This window comes from Littorina saxatilis, linkage group LG4 (genome assembly GCF_037325665.1).
Source record: "Littorina saxatilis isolate snail1 linkage group LG4, US_GU_Lsax_2.0, whole genome shotgun sequence".
NCBI lineage: Eukaryota > Metazoa > Mollusca > Gastropoda > Littorinimorpha > Littorinidae > Littorina > Littorina saxatilis.
The window spans coordinates 47,222,255-47,244,109 of NC_090248.1; the positions used below are offsets into that span (position 1 = coordinate 47,222,255).

At 40.7% G+C, this 21,855-nt stretch overlaps 2 protein-coding genes across 5 annotated transcripts in view; one reads left to right on the forward strand and one right to left on the reverse strand.

Annotated features, from left to right (window-relative positions):
• Positions 1-1,669: 1,669 nt before the first annotated feature.
• Positions 1,670-20,210, reverse strand: LOC138964924 (mesoderm-specific transcript protein-like). Of its 2 annotated transcripts, none has more exons than XM_070336999.1 (11): positions 20,140-20,210; positions 19,673-19,857; positions 19,410-19,486; positions 18,257-18,334; positions 17,573-17,786; positions 14,722-14,762; positions 11,545-11,612; positions 11,083-11,181; positions 9,380-9,456; positions 8,691-8,751; positions 1,670-5,701 (listed from the first exon to the last, which is right to left on the reverse strand). In XM_070336999.1, the coding sequence occupies exons 2-11, from the start codon at positions 19,833-19,835 to the stop codon at positions 5,581-5,583; spliced, it is 999 nt and encodes a 332-aa protein (XP_070193100.1). In that variant the 5' UTR covers positions 19,836-19,857; positions 20,140-20,210; the 3' UTR covers positions 1,670-5,580. The 2 variants fall into 2 exon arrangements, with proteins under 2 accessions (XP_070193100.1, XP_070193099.1); XM_070336998.1 differs by lacking the exon at positions 14,722-14,762 and adding an exon at positions 14,842-14,882.
• A 1,167-nt stretch (positions 20,211-21,377) lies between these two features.
• The window catches only part of LOC138964916 (alpha-aminoadipic semialdehyde synthase, mitochondrial-like), a 63,143-nt gene continuing 62,665 nt past the window's right edge, over positions 21,378-21,855 (forward strand). For 2 of the 3 annotated variants that reach the window (XR_011455245.1, XM_070336988.1), the window contains exon 1: positions 21,378-21,476. The gene's annotated coding sequence lies outside the window, so the exon portion shown is untranslated. Of the gene's footprint in view, positions 21,477-21,605; positions 21,653-21,855 lie in introns of those variants that run through there. The other variant, XR_011455246.1, reaches the window with a different exon arrangement.

Below are 21,855 nucleotides of genomic sequence, written 5' to 3' on the forward strand. Positions count from 1 at the left end.
CAAAAATACGTCATGACAAAGTTACACGCAAAGCGAAAGAGACTTTGACGTCATTTACTTTTGTTCGGAATTTTCCGTCTGTTCCTAGCTTGTCAGTGAAGACCTGACGTGAGTAAGCTTACCCAAAACGTCTTTGTTCTCTATTCTCATTGCAGCTGTGAAATAATCAGTCTTGTGTCTCGGTCGTGTAGGTATAGAGTTTGCTTCTGCAATCATTGTGTCAGTTCGTGTTGATGACGGCTTCAGTCATAAGACAAAATAATAAGCGAATCTATCGCGAGGAAGACGTTTATGTACAAATCACCGAACCCAACCCATTTTTTGTGTGCATTTTTCTGAAGAATAAACCGTGCATGTGGTTAATTTCATCCGTGTAATGCTTGTCGAAACATAAGCTTATCTGATCACAGATGAGGTCGCAGTTTGTAGGTTGAATCTATGAATCGGCCAGAGATAGATCTGCATTTCTGGTCAGAAACCAACATTCACACCACAGACATTACAAACATTTATATTTATTGAGCGAGCCAGTCTGAAGAGTACTCGGGTCCAGCGCGAGCGTTTTTTATTTAAGGACGAAAAGCATGTCAGTTTCTTGCATGTGAAGAAAATTGGTATTCACCCAAAAAAATCGATTTCTTCGAAAACGTGTGTTGCAACCCATCTCGTCATCGGCGCTTTTCCGGAAATGACCTGCGCTTTGTAGGAATTCCAACTTTGCGCTACGCGATTCTAAAAATGTACCGCGCGCATAGTGAGAATTCTGCTCTTTCTTAGAATGCGATGTAAAATGATACAAGTCATGATGGCCAATGACGATCCTTGTGTTTTAAAGTGATCAATGCTTAGTCTTGAAAAAGCAGATGCATTATATAACGCACCAAACCAACCGAATTACTAAAAGCAAAAACACTTTTGCTAACTGAGTTCGGCGGGCTGTAACAACACAGTTTAACCAAAACGCACCAATTTTACGTATTTTTTAACGTTTCAGATCTTACATTTTACAACAAAAACACAACAAGAGTGTTCCGATATAACTTTTCACTGGTAACTATCGATTGTAATAATTTTCTACTCAGTAGTAAAACTCACACAGTCTCTCTGGGCTGCAGAGACAGCATTACGTCCCTTTACTGAGTAGGCTCTTGTCACTGCATGGTAATCTAGGCTCTTGAAACGTAATGTGCAAGTCTGTGCGCTATATTGATGTGATTGATTGTTGCAAAATGTTGATTCAAATTAAAGATGATTTCAGCCTGTTGTAACAAACTAACACTCTACTCTGAGAAAAAAAAATCATTGTGTTCAAAATAGATGGAGACAGCAGCAACTAGCTAGCTGCATGCGCTGAGTGTCACTGAGAGAATTGTTACACAGTGTACTGAGAGAATTGTTACACAGTGTACCCCCACTTCAAGACCTTGCTTTTTCATATACCTTATTCATGACCTGTGAAAAGGGTATACTTTTTTGTGCCAGTCGAAGGGTTGCCATTTCTAGAACGAGGCAGAGAGAGAGAGAGAGAGAGAGAGAGAGAGCTTAATAATGACTTTTTGTGCAAGAATAGGATAATTTTTCATGCATAAATGTTAAAATTTCTTCAGCCCCCATACCCCCACGGGGGCTTCGTCCCTCGACCCCACCGGGGGCCGCAGAAGGCCCCCGGACCCCCGCTTCAACATTTTAGCCTCCTCCCCTAAAAACGTACTGGTCCCGCCCTGATGAATCAAATTTCTAAGTTAAAATACAAAAAATTGGTTGGACAAATTTGTCCACGTGAATGTGTAAGGTACCCAAGGTCGCTCATCAGAACTATCGAAGGGTGTTTTTTTTGTTCAGTGTGGAGTTTATACAAGATCAACGAGGCCGAGAATCGTAACTTGACTCTGCGAGGTAGTTCGAGAGTGATTTTATGGTCAGAAGTTTTGCAGTTTGGCTGCGTTTTTGTTAACTTATGAGTGTTTGGGTATCAACTAATACGTTGTAGAATGTGACTGATTTCTTTGCAGTAATTTTGATGTTGTTTTCCCAGTGGATGAGTTTTTGTGAGGCTGATAGCAGCCTCGGAGCCCTGCACCTCCCTTCCCCTTTCTCCCGTGCTACCAGAGCAGCATTTTCATTGGTCCTGTTAGCTGTGACGTCGGAGATAGTCCCAGTGTGCTATATATATCGGTCGACACTTTCCGCCGTGTTTTGTAAATTAAACGAAACCCACAAACACAACACAAACAAAAGTTGTTTTAGTTCTTTTCATTTCTTTACCGATTGATCATTTCATGCTATGCAGTGTAGTATGCTTTGCTTTGATCTGAGCCGTACATATAAGTAGCAGGAGACAGTATAACATTATTTTCTCCAGCTAGCAATTCTAAAGCACAATAAACACATTTTATGAAAATAAAATGAATGCAGCATTGTCAACAAATCAGGAAAAACACATTGCAAAAGCTCATGTAAAATGTTTAAAAAACATGTTTGGAAACATATATTTATTCATTTTGGCAAAAACATTGTTTTGAGTGAATGAGATGCCCTTTTTGGTTATAAAGTTAATGAAAACAATCAAATTGAAAACAAGTAAATAAATCACATTATATTATTTGCAAAAATGTCCACAGGTAAATTTAAATATGGTAATCAGTATGATTTGACTGATGTGTTTGAACGAGAGTTAACATTGAGACAGCATTTTTTTTCATGTATGATATGTGCTGTGACAAACAAACAAATAATGAGAAATGCTTCTCCTGTTCAGACAAGTGATCATTGATGGCGTTGACTCATATGCCAAGTTTTTATAAACATCTGTCTTGTAGTTTTATAGGAATCGCTGCACACACACACACACACAAACATTTCAGTCGCTTGACTCAATGGTTAATCGCTCGAGCGTTCTTGTTGGTATAGGCCTATTTCACACTTTCCTTTGAATCAGCACAGCAACAGCACACAAGTAACAATGACATTACTGACAAAGTTGCGCATTTTATGATTGCATGGAACATTGCAATTCATTCTTTTTTTTTGTCTCTGTGTCATATTGAAAATTGGGATTATTCCTGCATGGTGTTTGTACAGAATGACATGCTGCTTGTTGGTGTTCTCTGACTGTTGTTTTAATTTTTGCGTCATTTCATTGTTCCGATACCGGTCCTCTGTGTAATATGCTGTTTTCATGTTAATCGTATGAGCGCGTATATAACAGCCCACAGCTGTGTTTTACAGCCTATTAAACTATGCTAAACCTACTCTTTTGTGACCGACTTTATGCGTAATTTCATATGTTCATGTGCTCTAATACATGAGCATGTGTTGTCTGTGCTATGATCTTTTCCATGTGTTTTCTGATTTATAAAGTGTTTTATTGTCGTTGTGAGGTATACATTGGTGTACATATGCATGGTATCCTAAACATACATACACTTCATCTCTCCCCTTGAAATGCTCTCTCTCTCTCTCTGTTCTTTGTATGTATTGCTTCTATCAAACATTTTGTAGGTTTTTGCTTGCTTGCAGGCTAATTTTTTAGTTGTTTGTTTTCTTATTCTTTTTTTATTTGTTTGCTTATTGGTTGGTTTGTTTGTTCGTTCGTTGTTTCGTCGCTTTGTTTTGATTGTAAGGATAGGTTGTAAGGAAAGGCGTTGCCTTAGACATCGATCCTTGTCTATCGCTCTTTCAATGTCTCCCTCTATCTCTCGATAAAACATGAAAATACACAAATAAATTCCAATGCACAAACTTAACCTAACGACATGAAATTATAAACATAAACATTCATAATTAATGCAAATTCACGCGCCTGCCTGCGGGCATATTAATTATTATGCAATGCTTTTACAAAAATATGCTGATACAAAATTTTCCTCTGATAAGAACAAGAAATTGCGAAATATTTCTTATATCCAGAGTCTTCGGATAAGAAAAACCACGGATATAAGAAAGCCAAAAAAATTCCCCTCGACTTTCTTATGAGCGGGTTAGAGTGTATATGTATCACAGACACACATTATGCAACAGAATTGCACATAAATGTTACAAAACCATTCAGTGCAAAACAATTAATAAAGATGCACATAAAAAAATTAAGGCAAATTCAGAATGTTATACATGCAAGATGTGTATTAATAATTATTCATCTGAAGTGTGATGCTGATACAACTGTATAATGTTCAATATTCTAAAATAATATTGCAAGGTCTACCTTTGTTCAAACTTTTGGTCATCTCAGCTGTATACAGAGCTGATCCTACTTTCATTTTTTTCTTATGACAACCAAGACTTTGGGATAAATCATCAAACAAGAGCTTGTTACATTTGGTTTTGGCCAATATGGCACTATTAGAAGTTTGGTATTAAAAACATAACACACACAAAATAGAAAGGGCTTGAAGGTGATATTTTGCATTAGATGTTTAACAGTAAAGTTCAAGGTGATTTAATCCTTGATTTCTTCTTCTTCGTTCATGGGATGAAACTCCTACGTCCACTCATGTTTATCACTAGCGTGTTTTTACATGTGTGACCACTCTTACACCGCCATATAGGCAGCCATACGCCGATTATGCTGGATCCGTGCTGGGTGTTTTTACATGTGTGACCATTCTTACACCGCCATATAGGCAGCCATACGCCGATTATGCTGGATCCGTGCTGGGTGTTTTTACATGTGTGACCACTCTTACACCGCCGTATAGGCAGCCATACGCCGATTATGCTGGATCCGTGCTGGGTGTTTTTACATGTGTGACCACTCTTACACCGCCATATAGGCAGCCATACGCCGATTATGCTGGATCCGTGCTGGGTGTTTTCATGTTTCTATAACCCATCAAACTCTGACATGGATTACAGGATCTTTTCTGTGCGTATATACTTGGTCTTATGCTGGCGTGTACACATGAAGGTTGATAAGGCACTATAGCAGGTCTGCACATAATTACGTTGACCTGGGAGATCTGAAAAATCTCCACCCTTAACCCACCAGGCGCGGCCGGGATTCAAACACTGAACCTTCAGCTTGGGAAATCGGTGTCTAATACCCACAAGACCATTGCGCCCGTCCCTTGATTTATTTTAGCTGAAAACACAGATTAGGGTTTACTGTGCTTTTACTGCATTTTTATTGATCTTTTTCACCTATATACATATTCATTACTTTCTCTCTGTAAACTGCAATTGCACAGGTAATGCAGTACAAGTTCATATTCGTCATGTTGCTACATCAAAAAGTTCTATCATAATGTAAATGGCATTGCATTAAAAAAAGCTCAAATGGCAAGTGGGAGGAATGAGGGGGTTAGGGTCGGGGTTACTGGAGGCTGATAGCACCCTCGGAGCCCTCCATCTCCCTTCCCCTTTCTCCCGTGCTGCCAGAGCAGCAATTTCATTGGTCCTGTTAGCTGTGACGTGGGAGATAGTCCCAATGTGCTATATATATATCGGTCGCCATTTTCCGCCGTGTTACTGGAGTGTATGTAGTTGTCAGCAGAGAAATAAACACAAATGATTGATGCTGCCAGAAAAAAATAAGAGCAGAAAAATAAACTCCACAGTGCCACAACTAAATTCCCAGTCAGGCTATGCTATTGTTTGCAGAAATTGTGCAATATGATACAGTGTTGACCCTGAGTCCTCCAAGTGGGGATAATGACCAATTGTTTTGTCCAGAATGGCCAGCTTGTGCTGTGGTAACTCTTTCCTGCAACAAAACCAATGTCATTTGAAGGTTAGACAAGTTTTCTGCATTGGACAAGCTGGTAACATGCACTAAGTCTAATTATTAGAACATTTGAAGAGTCAGTGCTTGTATTAGGCAATTTTTCCAAGAAGAGGGTTTATATCTGCAATTTGAGGTCATGTAACAAAATATGGGGCAGCATTAAATAAGATTGATTTTGTTGTTGTTGGTAGGAACAATGTGTAATTTCTCCACAATTGTAGAATACAAAATTAATTCTTTTGACTTCAGTTCTTAATTTGGTATGGATTTTTTAGAAAGGTGTAGTACTCGGCTCAATGGAATTAACCATTCGTGCAGTTACATTAGAAATTGGTGTATTGTCTAACAGTTTAATTTAAAAGGAGCAGTTAAAAGCAAGCAAGATCGAAGCTTCTTTTTTTCTGACAAAGTTTGACTTAATTAACCTTGAAAGTTTTCATCATTAAAGGTTGCAGTTGTCATTGAGGGAGGGAGTCTAAAACTAGGGGTACATTCACAGAGGTTATATATAAGGCCAAAAAAAAAAGGTCTGTTTACGGTAACATAGGCCAAAAAAATAGGGTCGGTAGGTCGGGATTTTTTTTTTTTTCCCCCCCAAAAAAAATATTTTTACGTTATTTTGCCAAAAAAAACAAAAGATTTTTTTTTTTTTCTTCCCCAAATGCAAAAAAAAAGTCTAGGGTCGCGCGAAAAAAATAGGGTCGGTCGGGTTACCGTAAACAGACTATTTTTTGTTGTTGGCCTAAGCAATAAATTCAAAAAGCTCGGTCTCAAAAAGGGGGAAGTCTTAAATCAGGGTTTGCACTGTATTTATACATTTCATGTTACATAGTCATTATTTACACATACACAAAATAAACGATTTCTACAATGGCACCTGTAAGGTCTAAAAAAACAAAATGGGTGTGGTTACGGTAACCCGACCTACCCTATTTTTAGGGGCCGACCCTATAACTTTTTATTACATTTGTCACCAAAAAAAAAAAAAAACCCCGAGTGTAGAAAACGCAATGAAAGCACTCGAGTCGCACACTTATTTCCCTGTTAAGTAGGTTTAATTTGTACACATTAAAAAAAAAAAGTAAAAAAAAAAAAGTGATTGCCTACCTTCCTACCCTATTTTTTTTGGCTATGTTACCTTAAGGCCAAAAAAAAAAATAGGTGTGGTTACGGTAACATAGCCAAAAAAAATAGGGTAGGTAGGTAGGCAATCACTTTTTTTTTTTTTTTAACTTTTTTTTCTAATGTGTACAAATTAAACCTACCCTACTTTCCGGGTGACAAGGCGCTTTGTTATCTAAGACGCACCCCCTTCTTTAAAAAAAAAATTGTAATCCAGTCACCCATTGGAGGCAGGGGGCCAATAGGGCGCACCAAAATGACCCAGTTTTTGCCATGAGAGGTGGTTCCCCTGTCATATCTGAGAGAGGAAACACTTCCTGGATCGGGGTCAGTGACCGGTCAGTGACCAAAGGCATTGTGATAGCTGGGTGGCCTTGTTAAAAGACACGACCTTCTTCCCAGGGGTCAATGACCCAGTTTTTGCCATGAGAGGTGGTTCCCCTGTCATATAGATCTGAGAGAGGAAACACTTCCTGCATCCGGGTCAGTGACCGGTCAGTGACCGAGTTTAACAGAGTGGAAATCTGTGTGTGCGGCCAGATCAAAGGCAGGGCAGTACCTAGTAGCTGAAACATGCATTATCACAAGTTGTTTGACTGGTACTCAAGCGGTCTCTTTGATTTTTTTCGTATTTCATACACGGATTTTGAAAGTACGGTACTTGACAGGGAAATAAGTGTGCGACACGGGCGCTTTCGCTTTTTTGCACTGTTTTTTTTTTTTTTTTTTTTTTTTTAACAAATGTAATAAAAAGTTATAGGATCGGCCCCTAAAAATAGGGTAGGTCGGGTTACCGTAACCACACCTATTTTTTTTTTAGGCCTAACCACACCTATTTTTTTTGTTGGCCTAATGGACAGACAAGCTAATTCAAACCAGCAAAAAGAGTGTCCTTACCCCCATTGCAAGTGGCATTTCACAAGAGGAATACATGCAATTTAATTAATTGACTACTTAACAGTCCTTGATTGGGAGGTGTCATCTTACCATAGGGGCCTCATAATATGAACAGACACAGCTGTAGATTTAAGATACCATGGTACCTTTTTTGTCCTCTTAAAATCTGAGCTTTCCAAACTTACACGAAGTGAACAGGAGCATAGGGTCAGTTATCAACTTAACTTGCCTCGAACAGTGAGATAAAGAGAACAGTACACAAATACGAATGGAGAGACTCAGAAACTCGAGTCGAGTCAATACTGATCGCCCACGCTCGAGAACTCAAGTGTAGTATTTGAAGTTAAAATCTCCCTCGCTTACAGTGCGACAGAATAGATTTAGATGTAACAAAAGAGAGGGATCGAGTCTTAAGAAGGGTGGTAAATTGAGTGACACGCGGGGCGGGGATGTAGCTCAGTCGGTAGAGCGCTGGATTTGTATCCAGTTGGCCGCTGTCAGCGTGAGTTTGTCCCCACGTTCAGCCAGAGATTTATTTCTCAGTCAACTTTGTGTGCAGACTCTCCTCGGTGTCCGAACACCCCCGTGTGTACACGCAAGCACAAGACCAAGTGCGCACGAAAAAGATCCTGTAATCCATGTCAGAGTTTGGTGGGTTATAGAAACACGAAAATACCCAGCATGCTTCCTCCGAAAACGGCGTATGGCTGCCTAAATGGTGGGGTAAAAAACGGTCATACACGTAAAATTCCACTCGTGCAAAAAAACACGAGTGTACGTGGGAGTTTCAGCCCACAAACGCAGAAGAAGAAGAAGAAGAAGAGTGACACGTTATGAAGAAAACATCTGAGAAAACGAGGTTGTATAATAAAGGAGTCTTATTTAATGGAGGGTCTCAAAAGAGAGGTACCACTGTAACATTCTCAAACACTATTGCAAACAGTCTCACCGAAAATGATCAGCAAATGCTGGAGGATTCACAGGATCAGCAGGGCCATAGATCATCAAAACTGAAACAAAAAGACGAGCACAGACTCGATCATTAAGCCAATTTTCAGTGATCTTAATCGGGATTTTTTTTTATTGATAGTGCAAATGGTATATTCAAACAGAAGTAAAAAGTAGCAGAAATAAAAAAAGGCTTGCTACAGAGAAGCTTTTATAAAGTATATAGATCTTTAAAGGCACTCTCTTTTTTGTGAACACAGTTGGGCTCACTGTCTCTGTTTTCAACAGTGTTTACGTGGGATCCGACCAGCCCTCCCCTTGGACACATACCAAAACTCAACACCCTGACGGCTCTCTGTGGATAGCGTTTTTTATGAATTAATTTCGTGAAAACCCCTGCTGACTTTTTAAGAAATTAATTCATCAAAAGCATCCAACTCAACACAGCAGGTAGTCAGGGTGTTGAATTTTGGTATATGACCAAGTGGATTGGCAAGATGGTCTGAGGTCTGTGTTTTCGCGGGGAAGGAGTGTGCCTTTAACCACCACAATTAACCTACTTAAATAATGAAGTAACAAGAATTAAACAACTAGAAAATACAACACTGTTATGACAACTATTGCTATAAAACTTTCTCCCTATCAAATGTAATAGTGACGCAAAGGCAAACATAGGTTTGCAGCATATACCTGGGATCTTAGCCTCCTTCAAAGCATTGACCCATCTGTCTCTGTTGGCATGACGTTCCGGAATGTAGCTCAACAAACTGCGCAGAAAATTGTCATTAATTATGTGAACATTATTTGCTTTCAATGACAAAAACAGACACTTATACATGAAAATAATGTGTGTACAGCAGTCCCTGCAATGTACGGCCCCCGGCGTGAGCGGACACCTGACATGTACGGACACATTTGCTCGGCACGGAGTGTTTTCCTTCTATATTTGCCCCCCTTAAACGGACACCTGCAAAACGTGGACGCGGACACTCATTTTCGGTCCCAACAGCAGGTCATACCTCCAATGTACGGACAGACCATCGTCAAATTTTCACCACAACAAAATCGATAACAGAGCAGTCCGGCTCTTGGTACAAAGATCACAGCCGCAATGGCGTGACGACAGTCACTGGTAACTTGAGTGCACGTGTACCCATCAGAAGGGGGGGGGGGGGGGGGGGGTAGTTTTGGTCAGGAGTAGAGTACATGCGAAGATGCCAACATGAAACTGCACTGTGCTCTTTATTCTTGTCTGTTGGACGTAAACAACAGAAACCACAGTCGATGAAGGTCCTGAGCAAAAGAGAGTGAAAAACCGGCCACAGTTCTCAGCATCGTGTGTCTGTGTGTAACCTCTTTCATTGACAAGATACTCTTGTTTCCCCTCAGCCTTGACCAGTGAGTCGGTTGCCTAATCTGTGAACCCTTCAGTTGTCTTGCTTTGTCAAAAGTTACGACACAGTCAACTGGTTTTGCTCTGAGTGAACAGTTGGAGCTGACCTCTCTGGCCACAGCCCCAAACAGTACATGGCTGGAGGGAGTGAGAGAGAGAGAGGGAGGGAGGGGGGTGGAGGGGTAGCTGGCTAAACTCGGTGGGATGTCCGGTGTCACTGCATGTCAGCAGGAAGAGCATTGGAGAGAAATAGAGAGGTGTACTCTTCCACACAATTTCCAAGCATCAGTTGTCACGGCTTGGGGTAGGCATTTAGTGAGGGAGAGTGGGAGCTGTGTTATGTACAGTGTATTTCCGACTGAAGAGTGAAAAGTCACTGCCATGCCACATGATCGGCATGCAGTCAATAAAGCCAGACAAGATGAAAATAAATTACAGAACCAGAACATGATTATGACATGCAGCTCTATCTGCTGCTATTTATTCAAACTGGTTTTCAAGCTTATTCTTGCAAGGCATCTGCACACGCTCCTCTGTGCTGTGTTTGTGTGGCTGCTTTCGTATGTCAGTGCACGGTGAGTGTGTTCACTGCCTTGAGGATTTATTTTATCTCTTCTTTTCAACACTTTTCATACAAATCATTTTTACAGAACGTTTAAAGAAGTATTAATATATTAGGAGTTTATTGTTTAGCAGCCACAAGAAGTGATTAGCATAGACTCAATCCTGTTGTTTGTGTGTCTGTGTGTGTGTACGGGGGAGGGGGTGGTGTGGTCACCCCTCCCGTGACCGGACACCTGCAATGTACGGACAGTTTTGCTATGGCCCAAGGGTGTCCGTTCATGAGAGGGACTGCTGTAATTGTCTAGGCACAAACAAGACACAGACAGACAGACAGACAGACAACCAGACAGACAGACAGAGTCAGACAGACAGACAGACACACACACACAAATGATTTTTGTATTTGCAAGTACAGAAGAAGAAGAATCATATTCACCCTGACGTAACATGATGTCCATTTTTATGACACAAAGTTGCATAGAAATCCAAAAACTCTGCCTCTGAGGGTTGGTTTTCTCCAAATATTTCTCCAAATCTGAAAACAAAACAGGCACCGCAGACTTACTGGTTATCAGAAAACTATAGAACCTTTTTCAGTTCCAAAACTTTACTGAACCAATACTAAAGTAAAGCATTTTTTATTTGATCAATTTACAGACAAAGTTACTGTCAACTGTCAAATTAATTTGCTGTCACCATTTTTGAAACTGGGCAAACAATACCCAAGGCAAATCTTCATTGTCTGATCATTATTTGTCTGTTCATTCAATGGTTCAATAGGTACTGTGAATTTTTTGTATTGTCATTTGCTTTTCATTGTAATAATTACTGGGGCATGTACTTGATATACGTGTGTCATAATAACTAGGAGTAGCAATAACAATTGTTTCATCCGAACCCTCTTTTAAACAGCCTGAAGAAAGTAAGACGTCCAAGAATTGGCCCCAAAACAGGTACCAGGAGCAACTGAAAATCATTTAAAAAAACACACTTTTAGTTAAAAAAAAACCCACCCACCCATGCACGCACGCACACAGCACACACACATGCATGCATGCATGCCCGCACACACACACATACACACCCACACACATGCAAGCACACTACAGTATACACATGCAAGCACACACAAGTACACACACCCTTACAGAAATTAAAAGGTTGCTGCAAGGTGGCTGCACACACACACACACACACACACACACACACACACACACACACACACACACACACACACAAACGCATACATAATGAAAACTTCTCATGTCAATACATTAAGGCAATCAAAATAAAAGTGTATCAACTGCAGATTATTTTTGTTTGTGTGGACATTGAAACTGTTATCCCAGGGTATTAGTTTGATGCAATTGCAGGCAACATGTATCACTTTCACCAAACTGATGATGCAAATGGTGATGCACAGTGAATGATGATATTTTAGGACAAATGTGTGCTGCTATTGTTTCATCTTATTATTTTCATTCATTTATGCCTATTCTTCTACAGGAATAATTGTTAGTAGAAATCTGTCTAGTAACTATATATACAAGTTCATTGTTCAGTGTGGAGGGGGAAAAAAGATTCCAACATTAAAAAGAAAACACTAAAAATCATTGAGCATTTCACACAAAAACACCTTTAGTATACATCATGACTAGTTCATTTTTACATTTAGTCAAGTTTTGACTAAATGTTTTAACATAGAGGGGGGAATCGAGACGAGGGTCGTGGTGTGTGTGTGTGTGTGTGTGTGTGTGTGTGTAGAGCAATTCAGAGTAAACTACTGGACCGATCTTCATGAAATTTTTAATGAGAGTTTCTGGGTATGATATCCCCAGACATTTTTTTCATTTTTTTGATAAATGTCTTTGATGACGTCATATCCAGCATTTTGTAAAAGTTGAGGCGGCACTGTCACACCCTCATTTTTAAATCAAATTGATTGAAATTTTTGCCAAGCAATCTTCGACGAAGGCCGGACTTTGGTATTGCATTTCAGCTTGGAGGCTTAAAAATTAATTAATAACTTTGGTCATTAAAAATCTGAAAATTGTTATTAAATTTTTTTTATATAAAACGATCCAAATTTATGTTTATTGTATTCTTCATCATTTTCTGATTCCAAAAACATATCAATATGTTATATTCGTATTAAAAACAAGCTCTGAAAATTAAAAATATAAAAATTATGATTAAAATTAAATTTCCGAAATCGATTCCTTATCTTATTCCTTGTCCATTCCTGATTCCAAAAACATATAGATATGATATGTTTGAATTAAAAACACGTTCAGAGAGTTAAAAAGAATAGAGATATACAGTCGACTCCGGTTAATCGGCCACTTTTGGCACTGACTGAATTATGGCCGATTATCCGAAGTGGCCGATTATCCGAACATCGCATCGGGAAGTTCCTCAGAACAAAAATGTTGGATGTTGGAAGATACTTATGGTAGCAGAAAGCGGAAGTTTCGTGCATTGGCATACGTGCTCTACATGTCTCCAAAGAATGTGTCCAGTGTCGTCTGCTTTTGTTTGGCACTGGCACGTTTCCTCACTGCAGCACAGACAACGTCCAGGCAATGCAGTTCTTCTTCCCCGAAGGCATTTTCCAGGGCATATTGAACCAATCAACCAATGCCTCGTCCACTTCATCGTCTTTTCGATCCTCCTCTTTTCCTTTTCTTTGAGACAGACAAGCGTCCACCTACAGCTTCACTCCTGAGATGATCCTCGTCGTTAATCCATCGACAAAGGGTTTTTCTTGGGACCCCTAACTGATTTGCAAGCTGCAATTTTGATGTGTTAGGCGGATATCCTTTCACTTTGTCCAAGAATTCAAGTTTTTCCAAGACGCTGTAGTCTTTCCTTTTCGTCGCCATGGTTTGTGCAAAGAGGCTTTCGGCACAAGCAAGTCAGTGTTTGACTGTCAGTTGTTTCGATCACAGTGTGTAAACTCAGTAAACTCACTGGCAGACCTTTGTGCTGTCATGTGAGTAATGATCATTGAACCACTCACAAAAACGTGAAAAGTGTGAGGTGGCCGTTTAGCCGATGTGCAAAGTTTTCGTGGTGGCCGATTAACCGAACATTTTAACACATAACTATGAAGAAAAGATTCGGTCCCAGGGAAAATTGGCCGATTATCCGGAATTGGCCGATTATCCGGATGGCCGATTAACCGGAATTGACTGTATACTGAGAGGCATAAATTCCGCAAACTGAACTTTAAAAAATCAAAAAAAATCAACTCAGTGGTGAATGTTTTCAATGTTTGAATATTTTATCTATTGGCGATTTTAGTGTTTATAAACCTTCGCTTTATTGATTTTGAATAGAACATCATGAAATGACATTTTTTCAAAAAAAGTGACTGAGTCAGCGCAATGATTTCGGAAAACGTTCAGTGTTCATCACGTTCAATGCTTTGGCCAGCTCTATAAGCATCCCAATCGCTTGCTGTCTCTCTCCTTCATCAAGTCGTGGCATGATTGTGATATCTGATACAGCCAAACAGCCAGTTGCATTTTATAGGGCCATACACTATCTTTTTTACGTTATTGTCTCCCTTTCAGTTTCAGCCCATTGTCTTTATTAGCACAGTGAGCTGTGGCTGGATCAGCAATACTGCAAAGCGCACGCTGACAGCGTGAAACATTTGCTCCGACACTCAAGATGTCAACTACAAATTACAGGTTCAATCTGATTTTCGTTTGAGAGCAAAATCGTTCAATGCACTATTTGCAGAATTTATGCCTTTCAGTTAGAAAAGCGTGCAATCCTCCTCAGCGCAAACCGCTCCCGCGCTTTTTTGGATTGTTAATTTCACTGCCTTTGCCACGAGCGGTGGACAAACGATGCTACGAGTGTACGGTCTTGCGGAAAAAATGCAATGCATTCAGTTTCATTTTGTGAGTTCGACTGAGCTTGACTAAATGTTGTATTTTCGCCTTACGCGACTTGTTTTTTTTTTATATACAAACATGGAAACATGTTTAAATAACAAAGAAGTGAACAAACACACAAACAAAACAAATAAGGTCTGAAAACAGGAGACTGAAAACAACCAACCAACCTTCTGTACAAATCTTGGATGATTTGTTTCAGGAAAAACTCCTGCAAAAAGCACAAACGCTTTAGCTAAAACCAAATTTAAAAGCAAAATAAATATTGCTCAGTCAAGGAACCCACACACCTTTTGTAGGATGCGAGGCTTGTGTCCTTCAGGAAATATACCTGCAACAGGGAATTATCACGGGCACTTGACACAAGCAATTTAGTTATCCATATGTCTGCTTTTTCGCTGAAATATTGATCACAGAAAGGGAAGTAATAAGCACTCTAAATGCAGACGACATGTGCAACAAGAGTAAGTGAGAGTTATGCCGAACCAATCTCCTGTTACCTGAGAGAATAATTAAGGTAGTTCACTGGACCCGTTAAATATAATTTGGTTTCTCCCAAAAGTTGGTTATTTTTTAAGTTCGATCTGTCTGCTATGCATTCAGCATAAAAAAAAATATAGGGTAGTGGGTTCGTTTCGGAGCTATGAGTCTCGGAAGACAGTGCCCGTTTTGAATTTTGGACCGAAAAATCGAAAAATGGGTATGTTTTGAAAACGGCCAATTACACAAACATCTGCATAGGAATAGTCATTTAAAAAATATCACCCAAAGCAGCAATGGGCAGGTAACGAAGTGCACTGGTAAACGAAAATGTTGCGCATACTCAAACTTTGTGACGTCACGTCTTTTGCCAGAGTTTATTTTAAATTTGTTCCTCATGTTGAGGTATTTTATTGCTGGTAGCCTGGAAATAAATTACGATTTGATGAGATGGGTTGTAAACGCAAGAGCGATCAAAACGGCATTAAAAAAAACAAAAAAAACGACAGGTTGGTAGTGTTTTTAGGGGGGGTTCACTCCCTTGATTAACCCCACCCTTTGCACTATTACTGTCCAGTGTGCCTCAGAAAAATATGTGTCACGATAATGTAAAGGGCTGTTGTCCGATCATTTGTCTCAGATATATGAGCCAACTAAATTATGTTTTTAAAAACCACTGTTACATATGACCTCTGTTGAAAGTCAAAGGTCACCGCAACTTTGAAAGGCCACAAGTCCGATTCAAATGTAATAAAAACGCCAATCAAAAGGTGGAGGTCACTTGTTTGATACAAGTGTAATAATAAAAATTAATAATCAAGGCTTGGTTTATAATTTTGCTTAATAGTGCGTACTGTTATTTGTTACGGTTTGAAGGCTGGGACTTTTTGAGGGTGGAATTAAAGCAATTTTTCGCCTTATGGGCCCCTTATGCCTCGAAGGACTTCAATTATTGTATTATCTGCTGCCAGCGTACAGTAGAAAGAGGGCTGCATACACAAGACACTTGTTCTTAATACTACTGGCTGTTATTCTAGTTCAAACACCGGTTTTAACATGTGGTATTCTGATGCAATCACGCTGTGAGCATCACGGGTTGGGAGACACTCTCTTACCTGCTACCGGAGCTTCAATGTTAGCTTTGGTGATTATTACGATGTCACTGGCAAAGAGAACGGCTTTGTACCGATTTCATTAGATGCCCACGTGTTTTTGACCTCGTGGTTGGGAGGCGTGTCGCATTGTTTTTATTTCTGGCGGTGTCGTCATTTTCTGACGTCATTCACTTACGCTGCCTGAAAAATGTGACGTTTGTTCTATTTACGTCATTCGAATGTTCGACGTGTTCTTCTTCTTCTTCTTCTGCGTTCCCTGTTCGATGTGTTCGAATTCCCAGCCTGCCAGGAAAAAATGGCGACACAACTCAGTGGCTTCCCTTTGTGTATGAAGAGTAATATCCCTGTCTCCATTTGACCTGCCTTAACATCTAGTGAAATGAACAAGCAACTTCTTAGTTGAAATATTGGGCATAAAAGTAAGCCTTCACAGGTATTTTTCTTTGAGAAGACAAACATCTGATGAAAAAAGTAGGCCTTGACAGGCTTGCAATTAAAAAATAAAAAAGGCCTTAAAAGAACGCAACAGAAAAACTGACAGACTGAACCTGAAAGCTTCATGCAGCTCAAGTTTCAGGCAACCACTCAAGTTTTTGCTCATGTTTAAAAAATGCATTTTCAGACTAAAAAAATCTACACTGAAGTTATGTCAAGCGCCTGTTGATCCAAACTGCAAAAGTTGTCCAAATATGGCTCTATGTGACTGAATCCACATTTATGAAACCAAGAAGAAACAGAAAAACAAAACATAACTTATGCTATAATTAGGCTTGAGATTTTACTTTTACTTTCAGGGACATGTGAAGAAAAACCCTGACATTATTTTAAACTCAACAAAAAAACTTACAGTGGTACCTGCGATGAAAGGACACCCTTAGGACCAGCCAAAATTGTCCCTACAGGGCGGGGATGTAGCTCAGTCGGTAGCGCGCTGGATTTGTATCCAGTTGGCCGCTGTCAGCGTGAGTTCGTCCCCACGTTCGGCGAGAGATTTATTTCTGAGTCAACTTTGTGTGCAGACTCTCCTCGGTGTCCGAACACCCCCGTGTGTACACGCAAGCACAAGACCAAGTGCGCACGAAAAAGATCCTGTAATCCATGTCAGAGTTCGGTGGGTTATAGAAACACGAAAATACCCATCATGCTTCCTCCGAAAACGGCGTATGGCTGCCTAAATGGCGGGGTAAAAAACGGTCATACACGTAAAATTCCACACGTGCAAAAAACACGAGTGTACGTGGGAGTTCCAGCCCACAAACGCAGAAGAAGAAGAAGAAGAAGTCCCTACATTGCAGGTGGCCGGCCGGTCATGGCAGGTATATTTTGGGAGAGATAATAGAGAAAAGGGACACCAGAAGGCGTCCTCTCATCAGAGGGGCCACACAATGCAGGTACCATTGTACTTTACGATCTCTTAAAAAGTTACCTCCATTCAGCAGGACAAGCGACTGTAGAGTGAGTGTTGGTAAAGCTGATGCCTTCCCTTTCCCCTGCACCACTTGGTTATGACGGTGAAGCAACTCCTGCGCCACTGTGTCGCCGTAATCATGGGAAAGCAGGTGTGTCTTTGTCACTGCCAAGCTTGCTGCCAGGCTTTCTGCAATATCTGCTTGCTCAAACAGGGAGTAATTGTGGGATTCCTGTAAAAATATGATGTTAAAATTTACAAAAGTGACTCGGCAGCGGTGCAGTGTCATCTTCCGCGGGTAGCCCACCGCAGCGACCTGATATCTCTCCCTGGAGTGTCTTTAGATACAACAAGTCTGGCAGTGGAACGAAATTCAGATTGTTGATGAGAAGTGAATGTTGGGACGGGGCGGTGTGAGAGCATACTGGGACAATGGAACAAGAGTTGGGACATAGGCAACAACAAAAACAAAACAAAACTAAAACGTATAAGGTGACAGAGTTCCTAAGAAAAGGAATGCAACACTGGATTTTTCAACTTTTCAAGTAGATAGTGCAGGTACAATTTCAAATCAGAAAACAATTGTCAACTCGTCAAACAGAATGAACAAATATGTGAACATTTAGAGAAGGTACATATACAGAATTTGAAATTTAAGGAAAATTTTGAAATTCTGATTTTTAATTAGAATTAAAAACTCACTGGCTTATCACTCAGGCCAAAGCCCAGAAAGTCAAAGAGGATAACCCTGGAGTACTGTGTCTGTAGTCCGGGTAATATCTGTGAAAACACAGGCATATACAAATAAGAAAACAATACAACTGCTATATACAAATACATGAAAAATATAAATTGTTTTGCTTCCTATTTATCTACGGTCAAGAAATCCATCGTTAATAAGGAGAAAATATTTGACAAAACATTCATCATGTTTTTTCGGCATTCTCGCAGCCTCTATAATAATACACATGCTCCTTCTACTCTTGTTTCAGACACAGCCCTTGGTAGTGACTGGACCGTGGATTTTTTTGTCTCACTTAAAAAGCAAGGGTATTCACTCTTTCACAACTGATACAAGCCCGACAGAGTTATTTTCAGAATTCATCTATTTTTGGAACTATCAATTGTTTTAACCCCCCTTTTTTCTTCTGCGTTCGTGGGCTGAAACTTCCACGTACACTCGTGTGTTTTTTTTTTGTCCTCCGAAAACGGCATATGGCTGCCTAAATGGCGGGGTAAAATACGGTCATACACGTAAAATTCCACTCGTGCAAACAACACGAGTGTACGTAGGAGTTTCAGCCCACGAACGCAGAAGAAGAACTCGTGTTTTTTGCACGAGTGGAATTTTACGTGTATGACCGTTTTTTACCCCGCCATTAAGGCAGCCATACGCCGTTTTCGGAGGAAGCATGCTGGATATTTTCGTGTTTCTATAACCCATCGAACTCTGACATGGATTACAGGATCTTTTTCGTGCGCACTTGGTCTTGTGCTTGCGTGTACACACGGGGGGGTGTTCGGACACCGAGGAGAGTCTGCACACAAAGTTGACTCTGAGAAATAAATCTCTCGCTGAACGTGGGGACAAACTTACGCTGACAGCGGACAACTGGATACAAATCCAGCGCGCTACCGACTGAGCTACATCCCCGCCCCGAACCCCCCAATTAAGACATCCAAAAATTGTGAGAAAATCAGGTCTGAAAAGAAAGGGAGTCTTAATAATAAATGGATATAAATGTACAGAGGTTATAAACAGAAAATCTAAAAAAGCAAGTCTTAAAAGAAGAGAGGTCTTAACGTGAGAGGTGGGGGGGGGGGGGGGGGGGTTAAAAGGAAGGTTCTACTGTACCTTGCTCCAGTCCCAGCTGAAGGTGGGGAATCCATGCAGACACATCACTGTTCCTTTGCTTCCTTTACCGCTCATATCTGTAACAGACACAGACGTAGAATCCTGTTCACAAAATATTGCACAGCGATACCACTATTTCACAATGTTTCATCCTTTACTACACAAACAAGAGGACCTTTCAAAATGTTCAGACAATCAAAATCAGTCCTGATTGACAGAGTTATTTTTGAAAATCATCTATTCCAGTGAATTCAGTCACTCACCCCTGTAAAAGATGTTATGCCCTTTGTAGCTGAAGAACTTGCCCTGCTTCTGCCATCCAAGAACTTGAGGAGACAAGGGGGGTGAAGGGTAGAACATCACCACTGACATTAGCACCCCCACCCCCACCACAATGAGGCTGAGGCAAGGCACATTCAGACACATTGTGATGCCCGTGCTTGTTCACCTAAAAAAGATCATAATTAGGCAAAGCATCAATGTAAACAAAAACAAAATTCGACAGAGCTATGATGTGCATTAATTTAACTTTATGTGAGTGAACAAGTAAATGCTCCTTCCCTGCACAGGGTAACACTAACAATCATATTATAATCATTGGTTGTTGTGCGTAAGCCTAAAAGGTCCCTAGAGTGAGAAAATAAAGTGGACAGTGGACAGCTTCTTATTGTGTATCTTCTGATTACAGTGACCAGTGCATCTACATCTGCTAATGGCATGAAACACCTACTTCTGATAATTCACAGTCCTCTTTCTCTTTCGCTTGCAGACACTGCAACTTTTGGATTTGCGCAAGGGAAGTCACTGTCAAAATACACAGGCGCACGAACCGTGTAGTTTGTTTACCGCTGCAGAAACGTTGAACTCTTGCCATGACACACGTGTATGATGTGATAGGACTACTGAAGAAGCATCGATCTTGCGTTTAAAGACATTTAATAAATCAACAGGCATGGCGCTGGGGTGGGGGTATGGGTCTGAAATAATTATTTTTGATTTTGGTATACATGTATGTCTCTGATTGGACACTTAATGTCAATTCCAATCTGCGATCAGTTTAGCAGAATTGAAACCCCCACTCTTTACTGGAAAAAATACACCTTTGAATTTTTGGTAGGCTATACATCCCGGTAGAAGAATGCTTTTATCCCGCAGCAGAAAAGTCTGGATGATTTTTCATGATCTACAACTGAGACGAATGCCTCTACTGGAACGGGCGGGTAAGTACACCTTTTGAAACACTTACCACAGTCATTTCAATGTCAAAAGATGTCCAAAAATTAGCCCAACATCAATTCACGCCAACAGGGGCGGACCTAGGGGGGGGGGGGGGGGGGTCCGGGGTGCCCGGAACCCCCCCCCCCCCCGGCCCTATCCGTTTTTGTTGTTGTTGTTTTTTTTAGTAAAAAAATAAAGCGCTTGTGCTTTCCTTCCTTCCAAATGCTATACTGAAATAGTAGTTCATATAAAATAGCACATTGCCTTCTCAAAGTCAAAGGTGCACATATTTGTACACGCATATTTACTGAATAGATACCAATTGTTATCTTCCAGGAGAGGCCTCCGATTGACCTAAAAAAATAATAAAATTCCTTCAGCATCTGGGGGGGCTAAGCCCCCCAGACCCCCCACCAGGGCTTTGCCCCTGGACCCCACCGGGGCCTGATCGAGCGGCCCCTAGCTGGACCCCTGCTCCAATTTGGAACCACCCCCTTATCCACGACTAGGACCGCCCCTGGCCAATGTATAAGTAATGGAGAGAGAGTGAGAGAGAGAGAGAGAAAGAGAGAGAGAAGTAGGGAGAGAGAGAGAGAGAGAGAGAGAGAGAGAGAGAGAGAGAGTGAGGGAGAGAGACAGGTAAGACAAAAAAGTAAGACAGAAAGTCTTGCGCCTATCCAGACAGAAGTACCCTATCCGGAAGGTGTGTCCCCGAACCATGGATTTGATTGGCCGAAAACTCAGTAACCTTCTGATTGCTGTCGGGCGCAAAAGCGTGTGTTGATCTCTTTGTAAATCAGAAGAACATGTCTTTGTCTGCTTCTAAGTAAGATTTGTTGACACCCTAAGGTAATTATGACACTCCTTTGCTTGCATATACTTGTGAAATGTCGTGTTCGTTGTGCAAATGACTGTTAAAGACGAGTTTCGATGGGAAACAATTCCAAACATCCTTGACCTTGTTTGTTTTCGAGTTGACGACACATTGCCGAGTTTGCAAGACGTTGGGTGCCGACTTCCCAAAGGTTACAGTTTACAGATTTATACTGCTTCTAGAAAGAGCTGGCATGCATTTTGAATTACCAAGGACAGAAAACAGATAACGCCTTCCAACACTATTGTTTTTGTTGTTGAGGGACCATGCAGTTATTTGCAGATATTTTCACGATCTGAGATTCTGACCGACATTTTCTCGGCAGTCCGCGTGAGCGGCGTAAAACCGGACCAC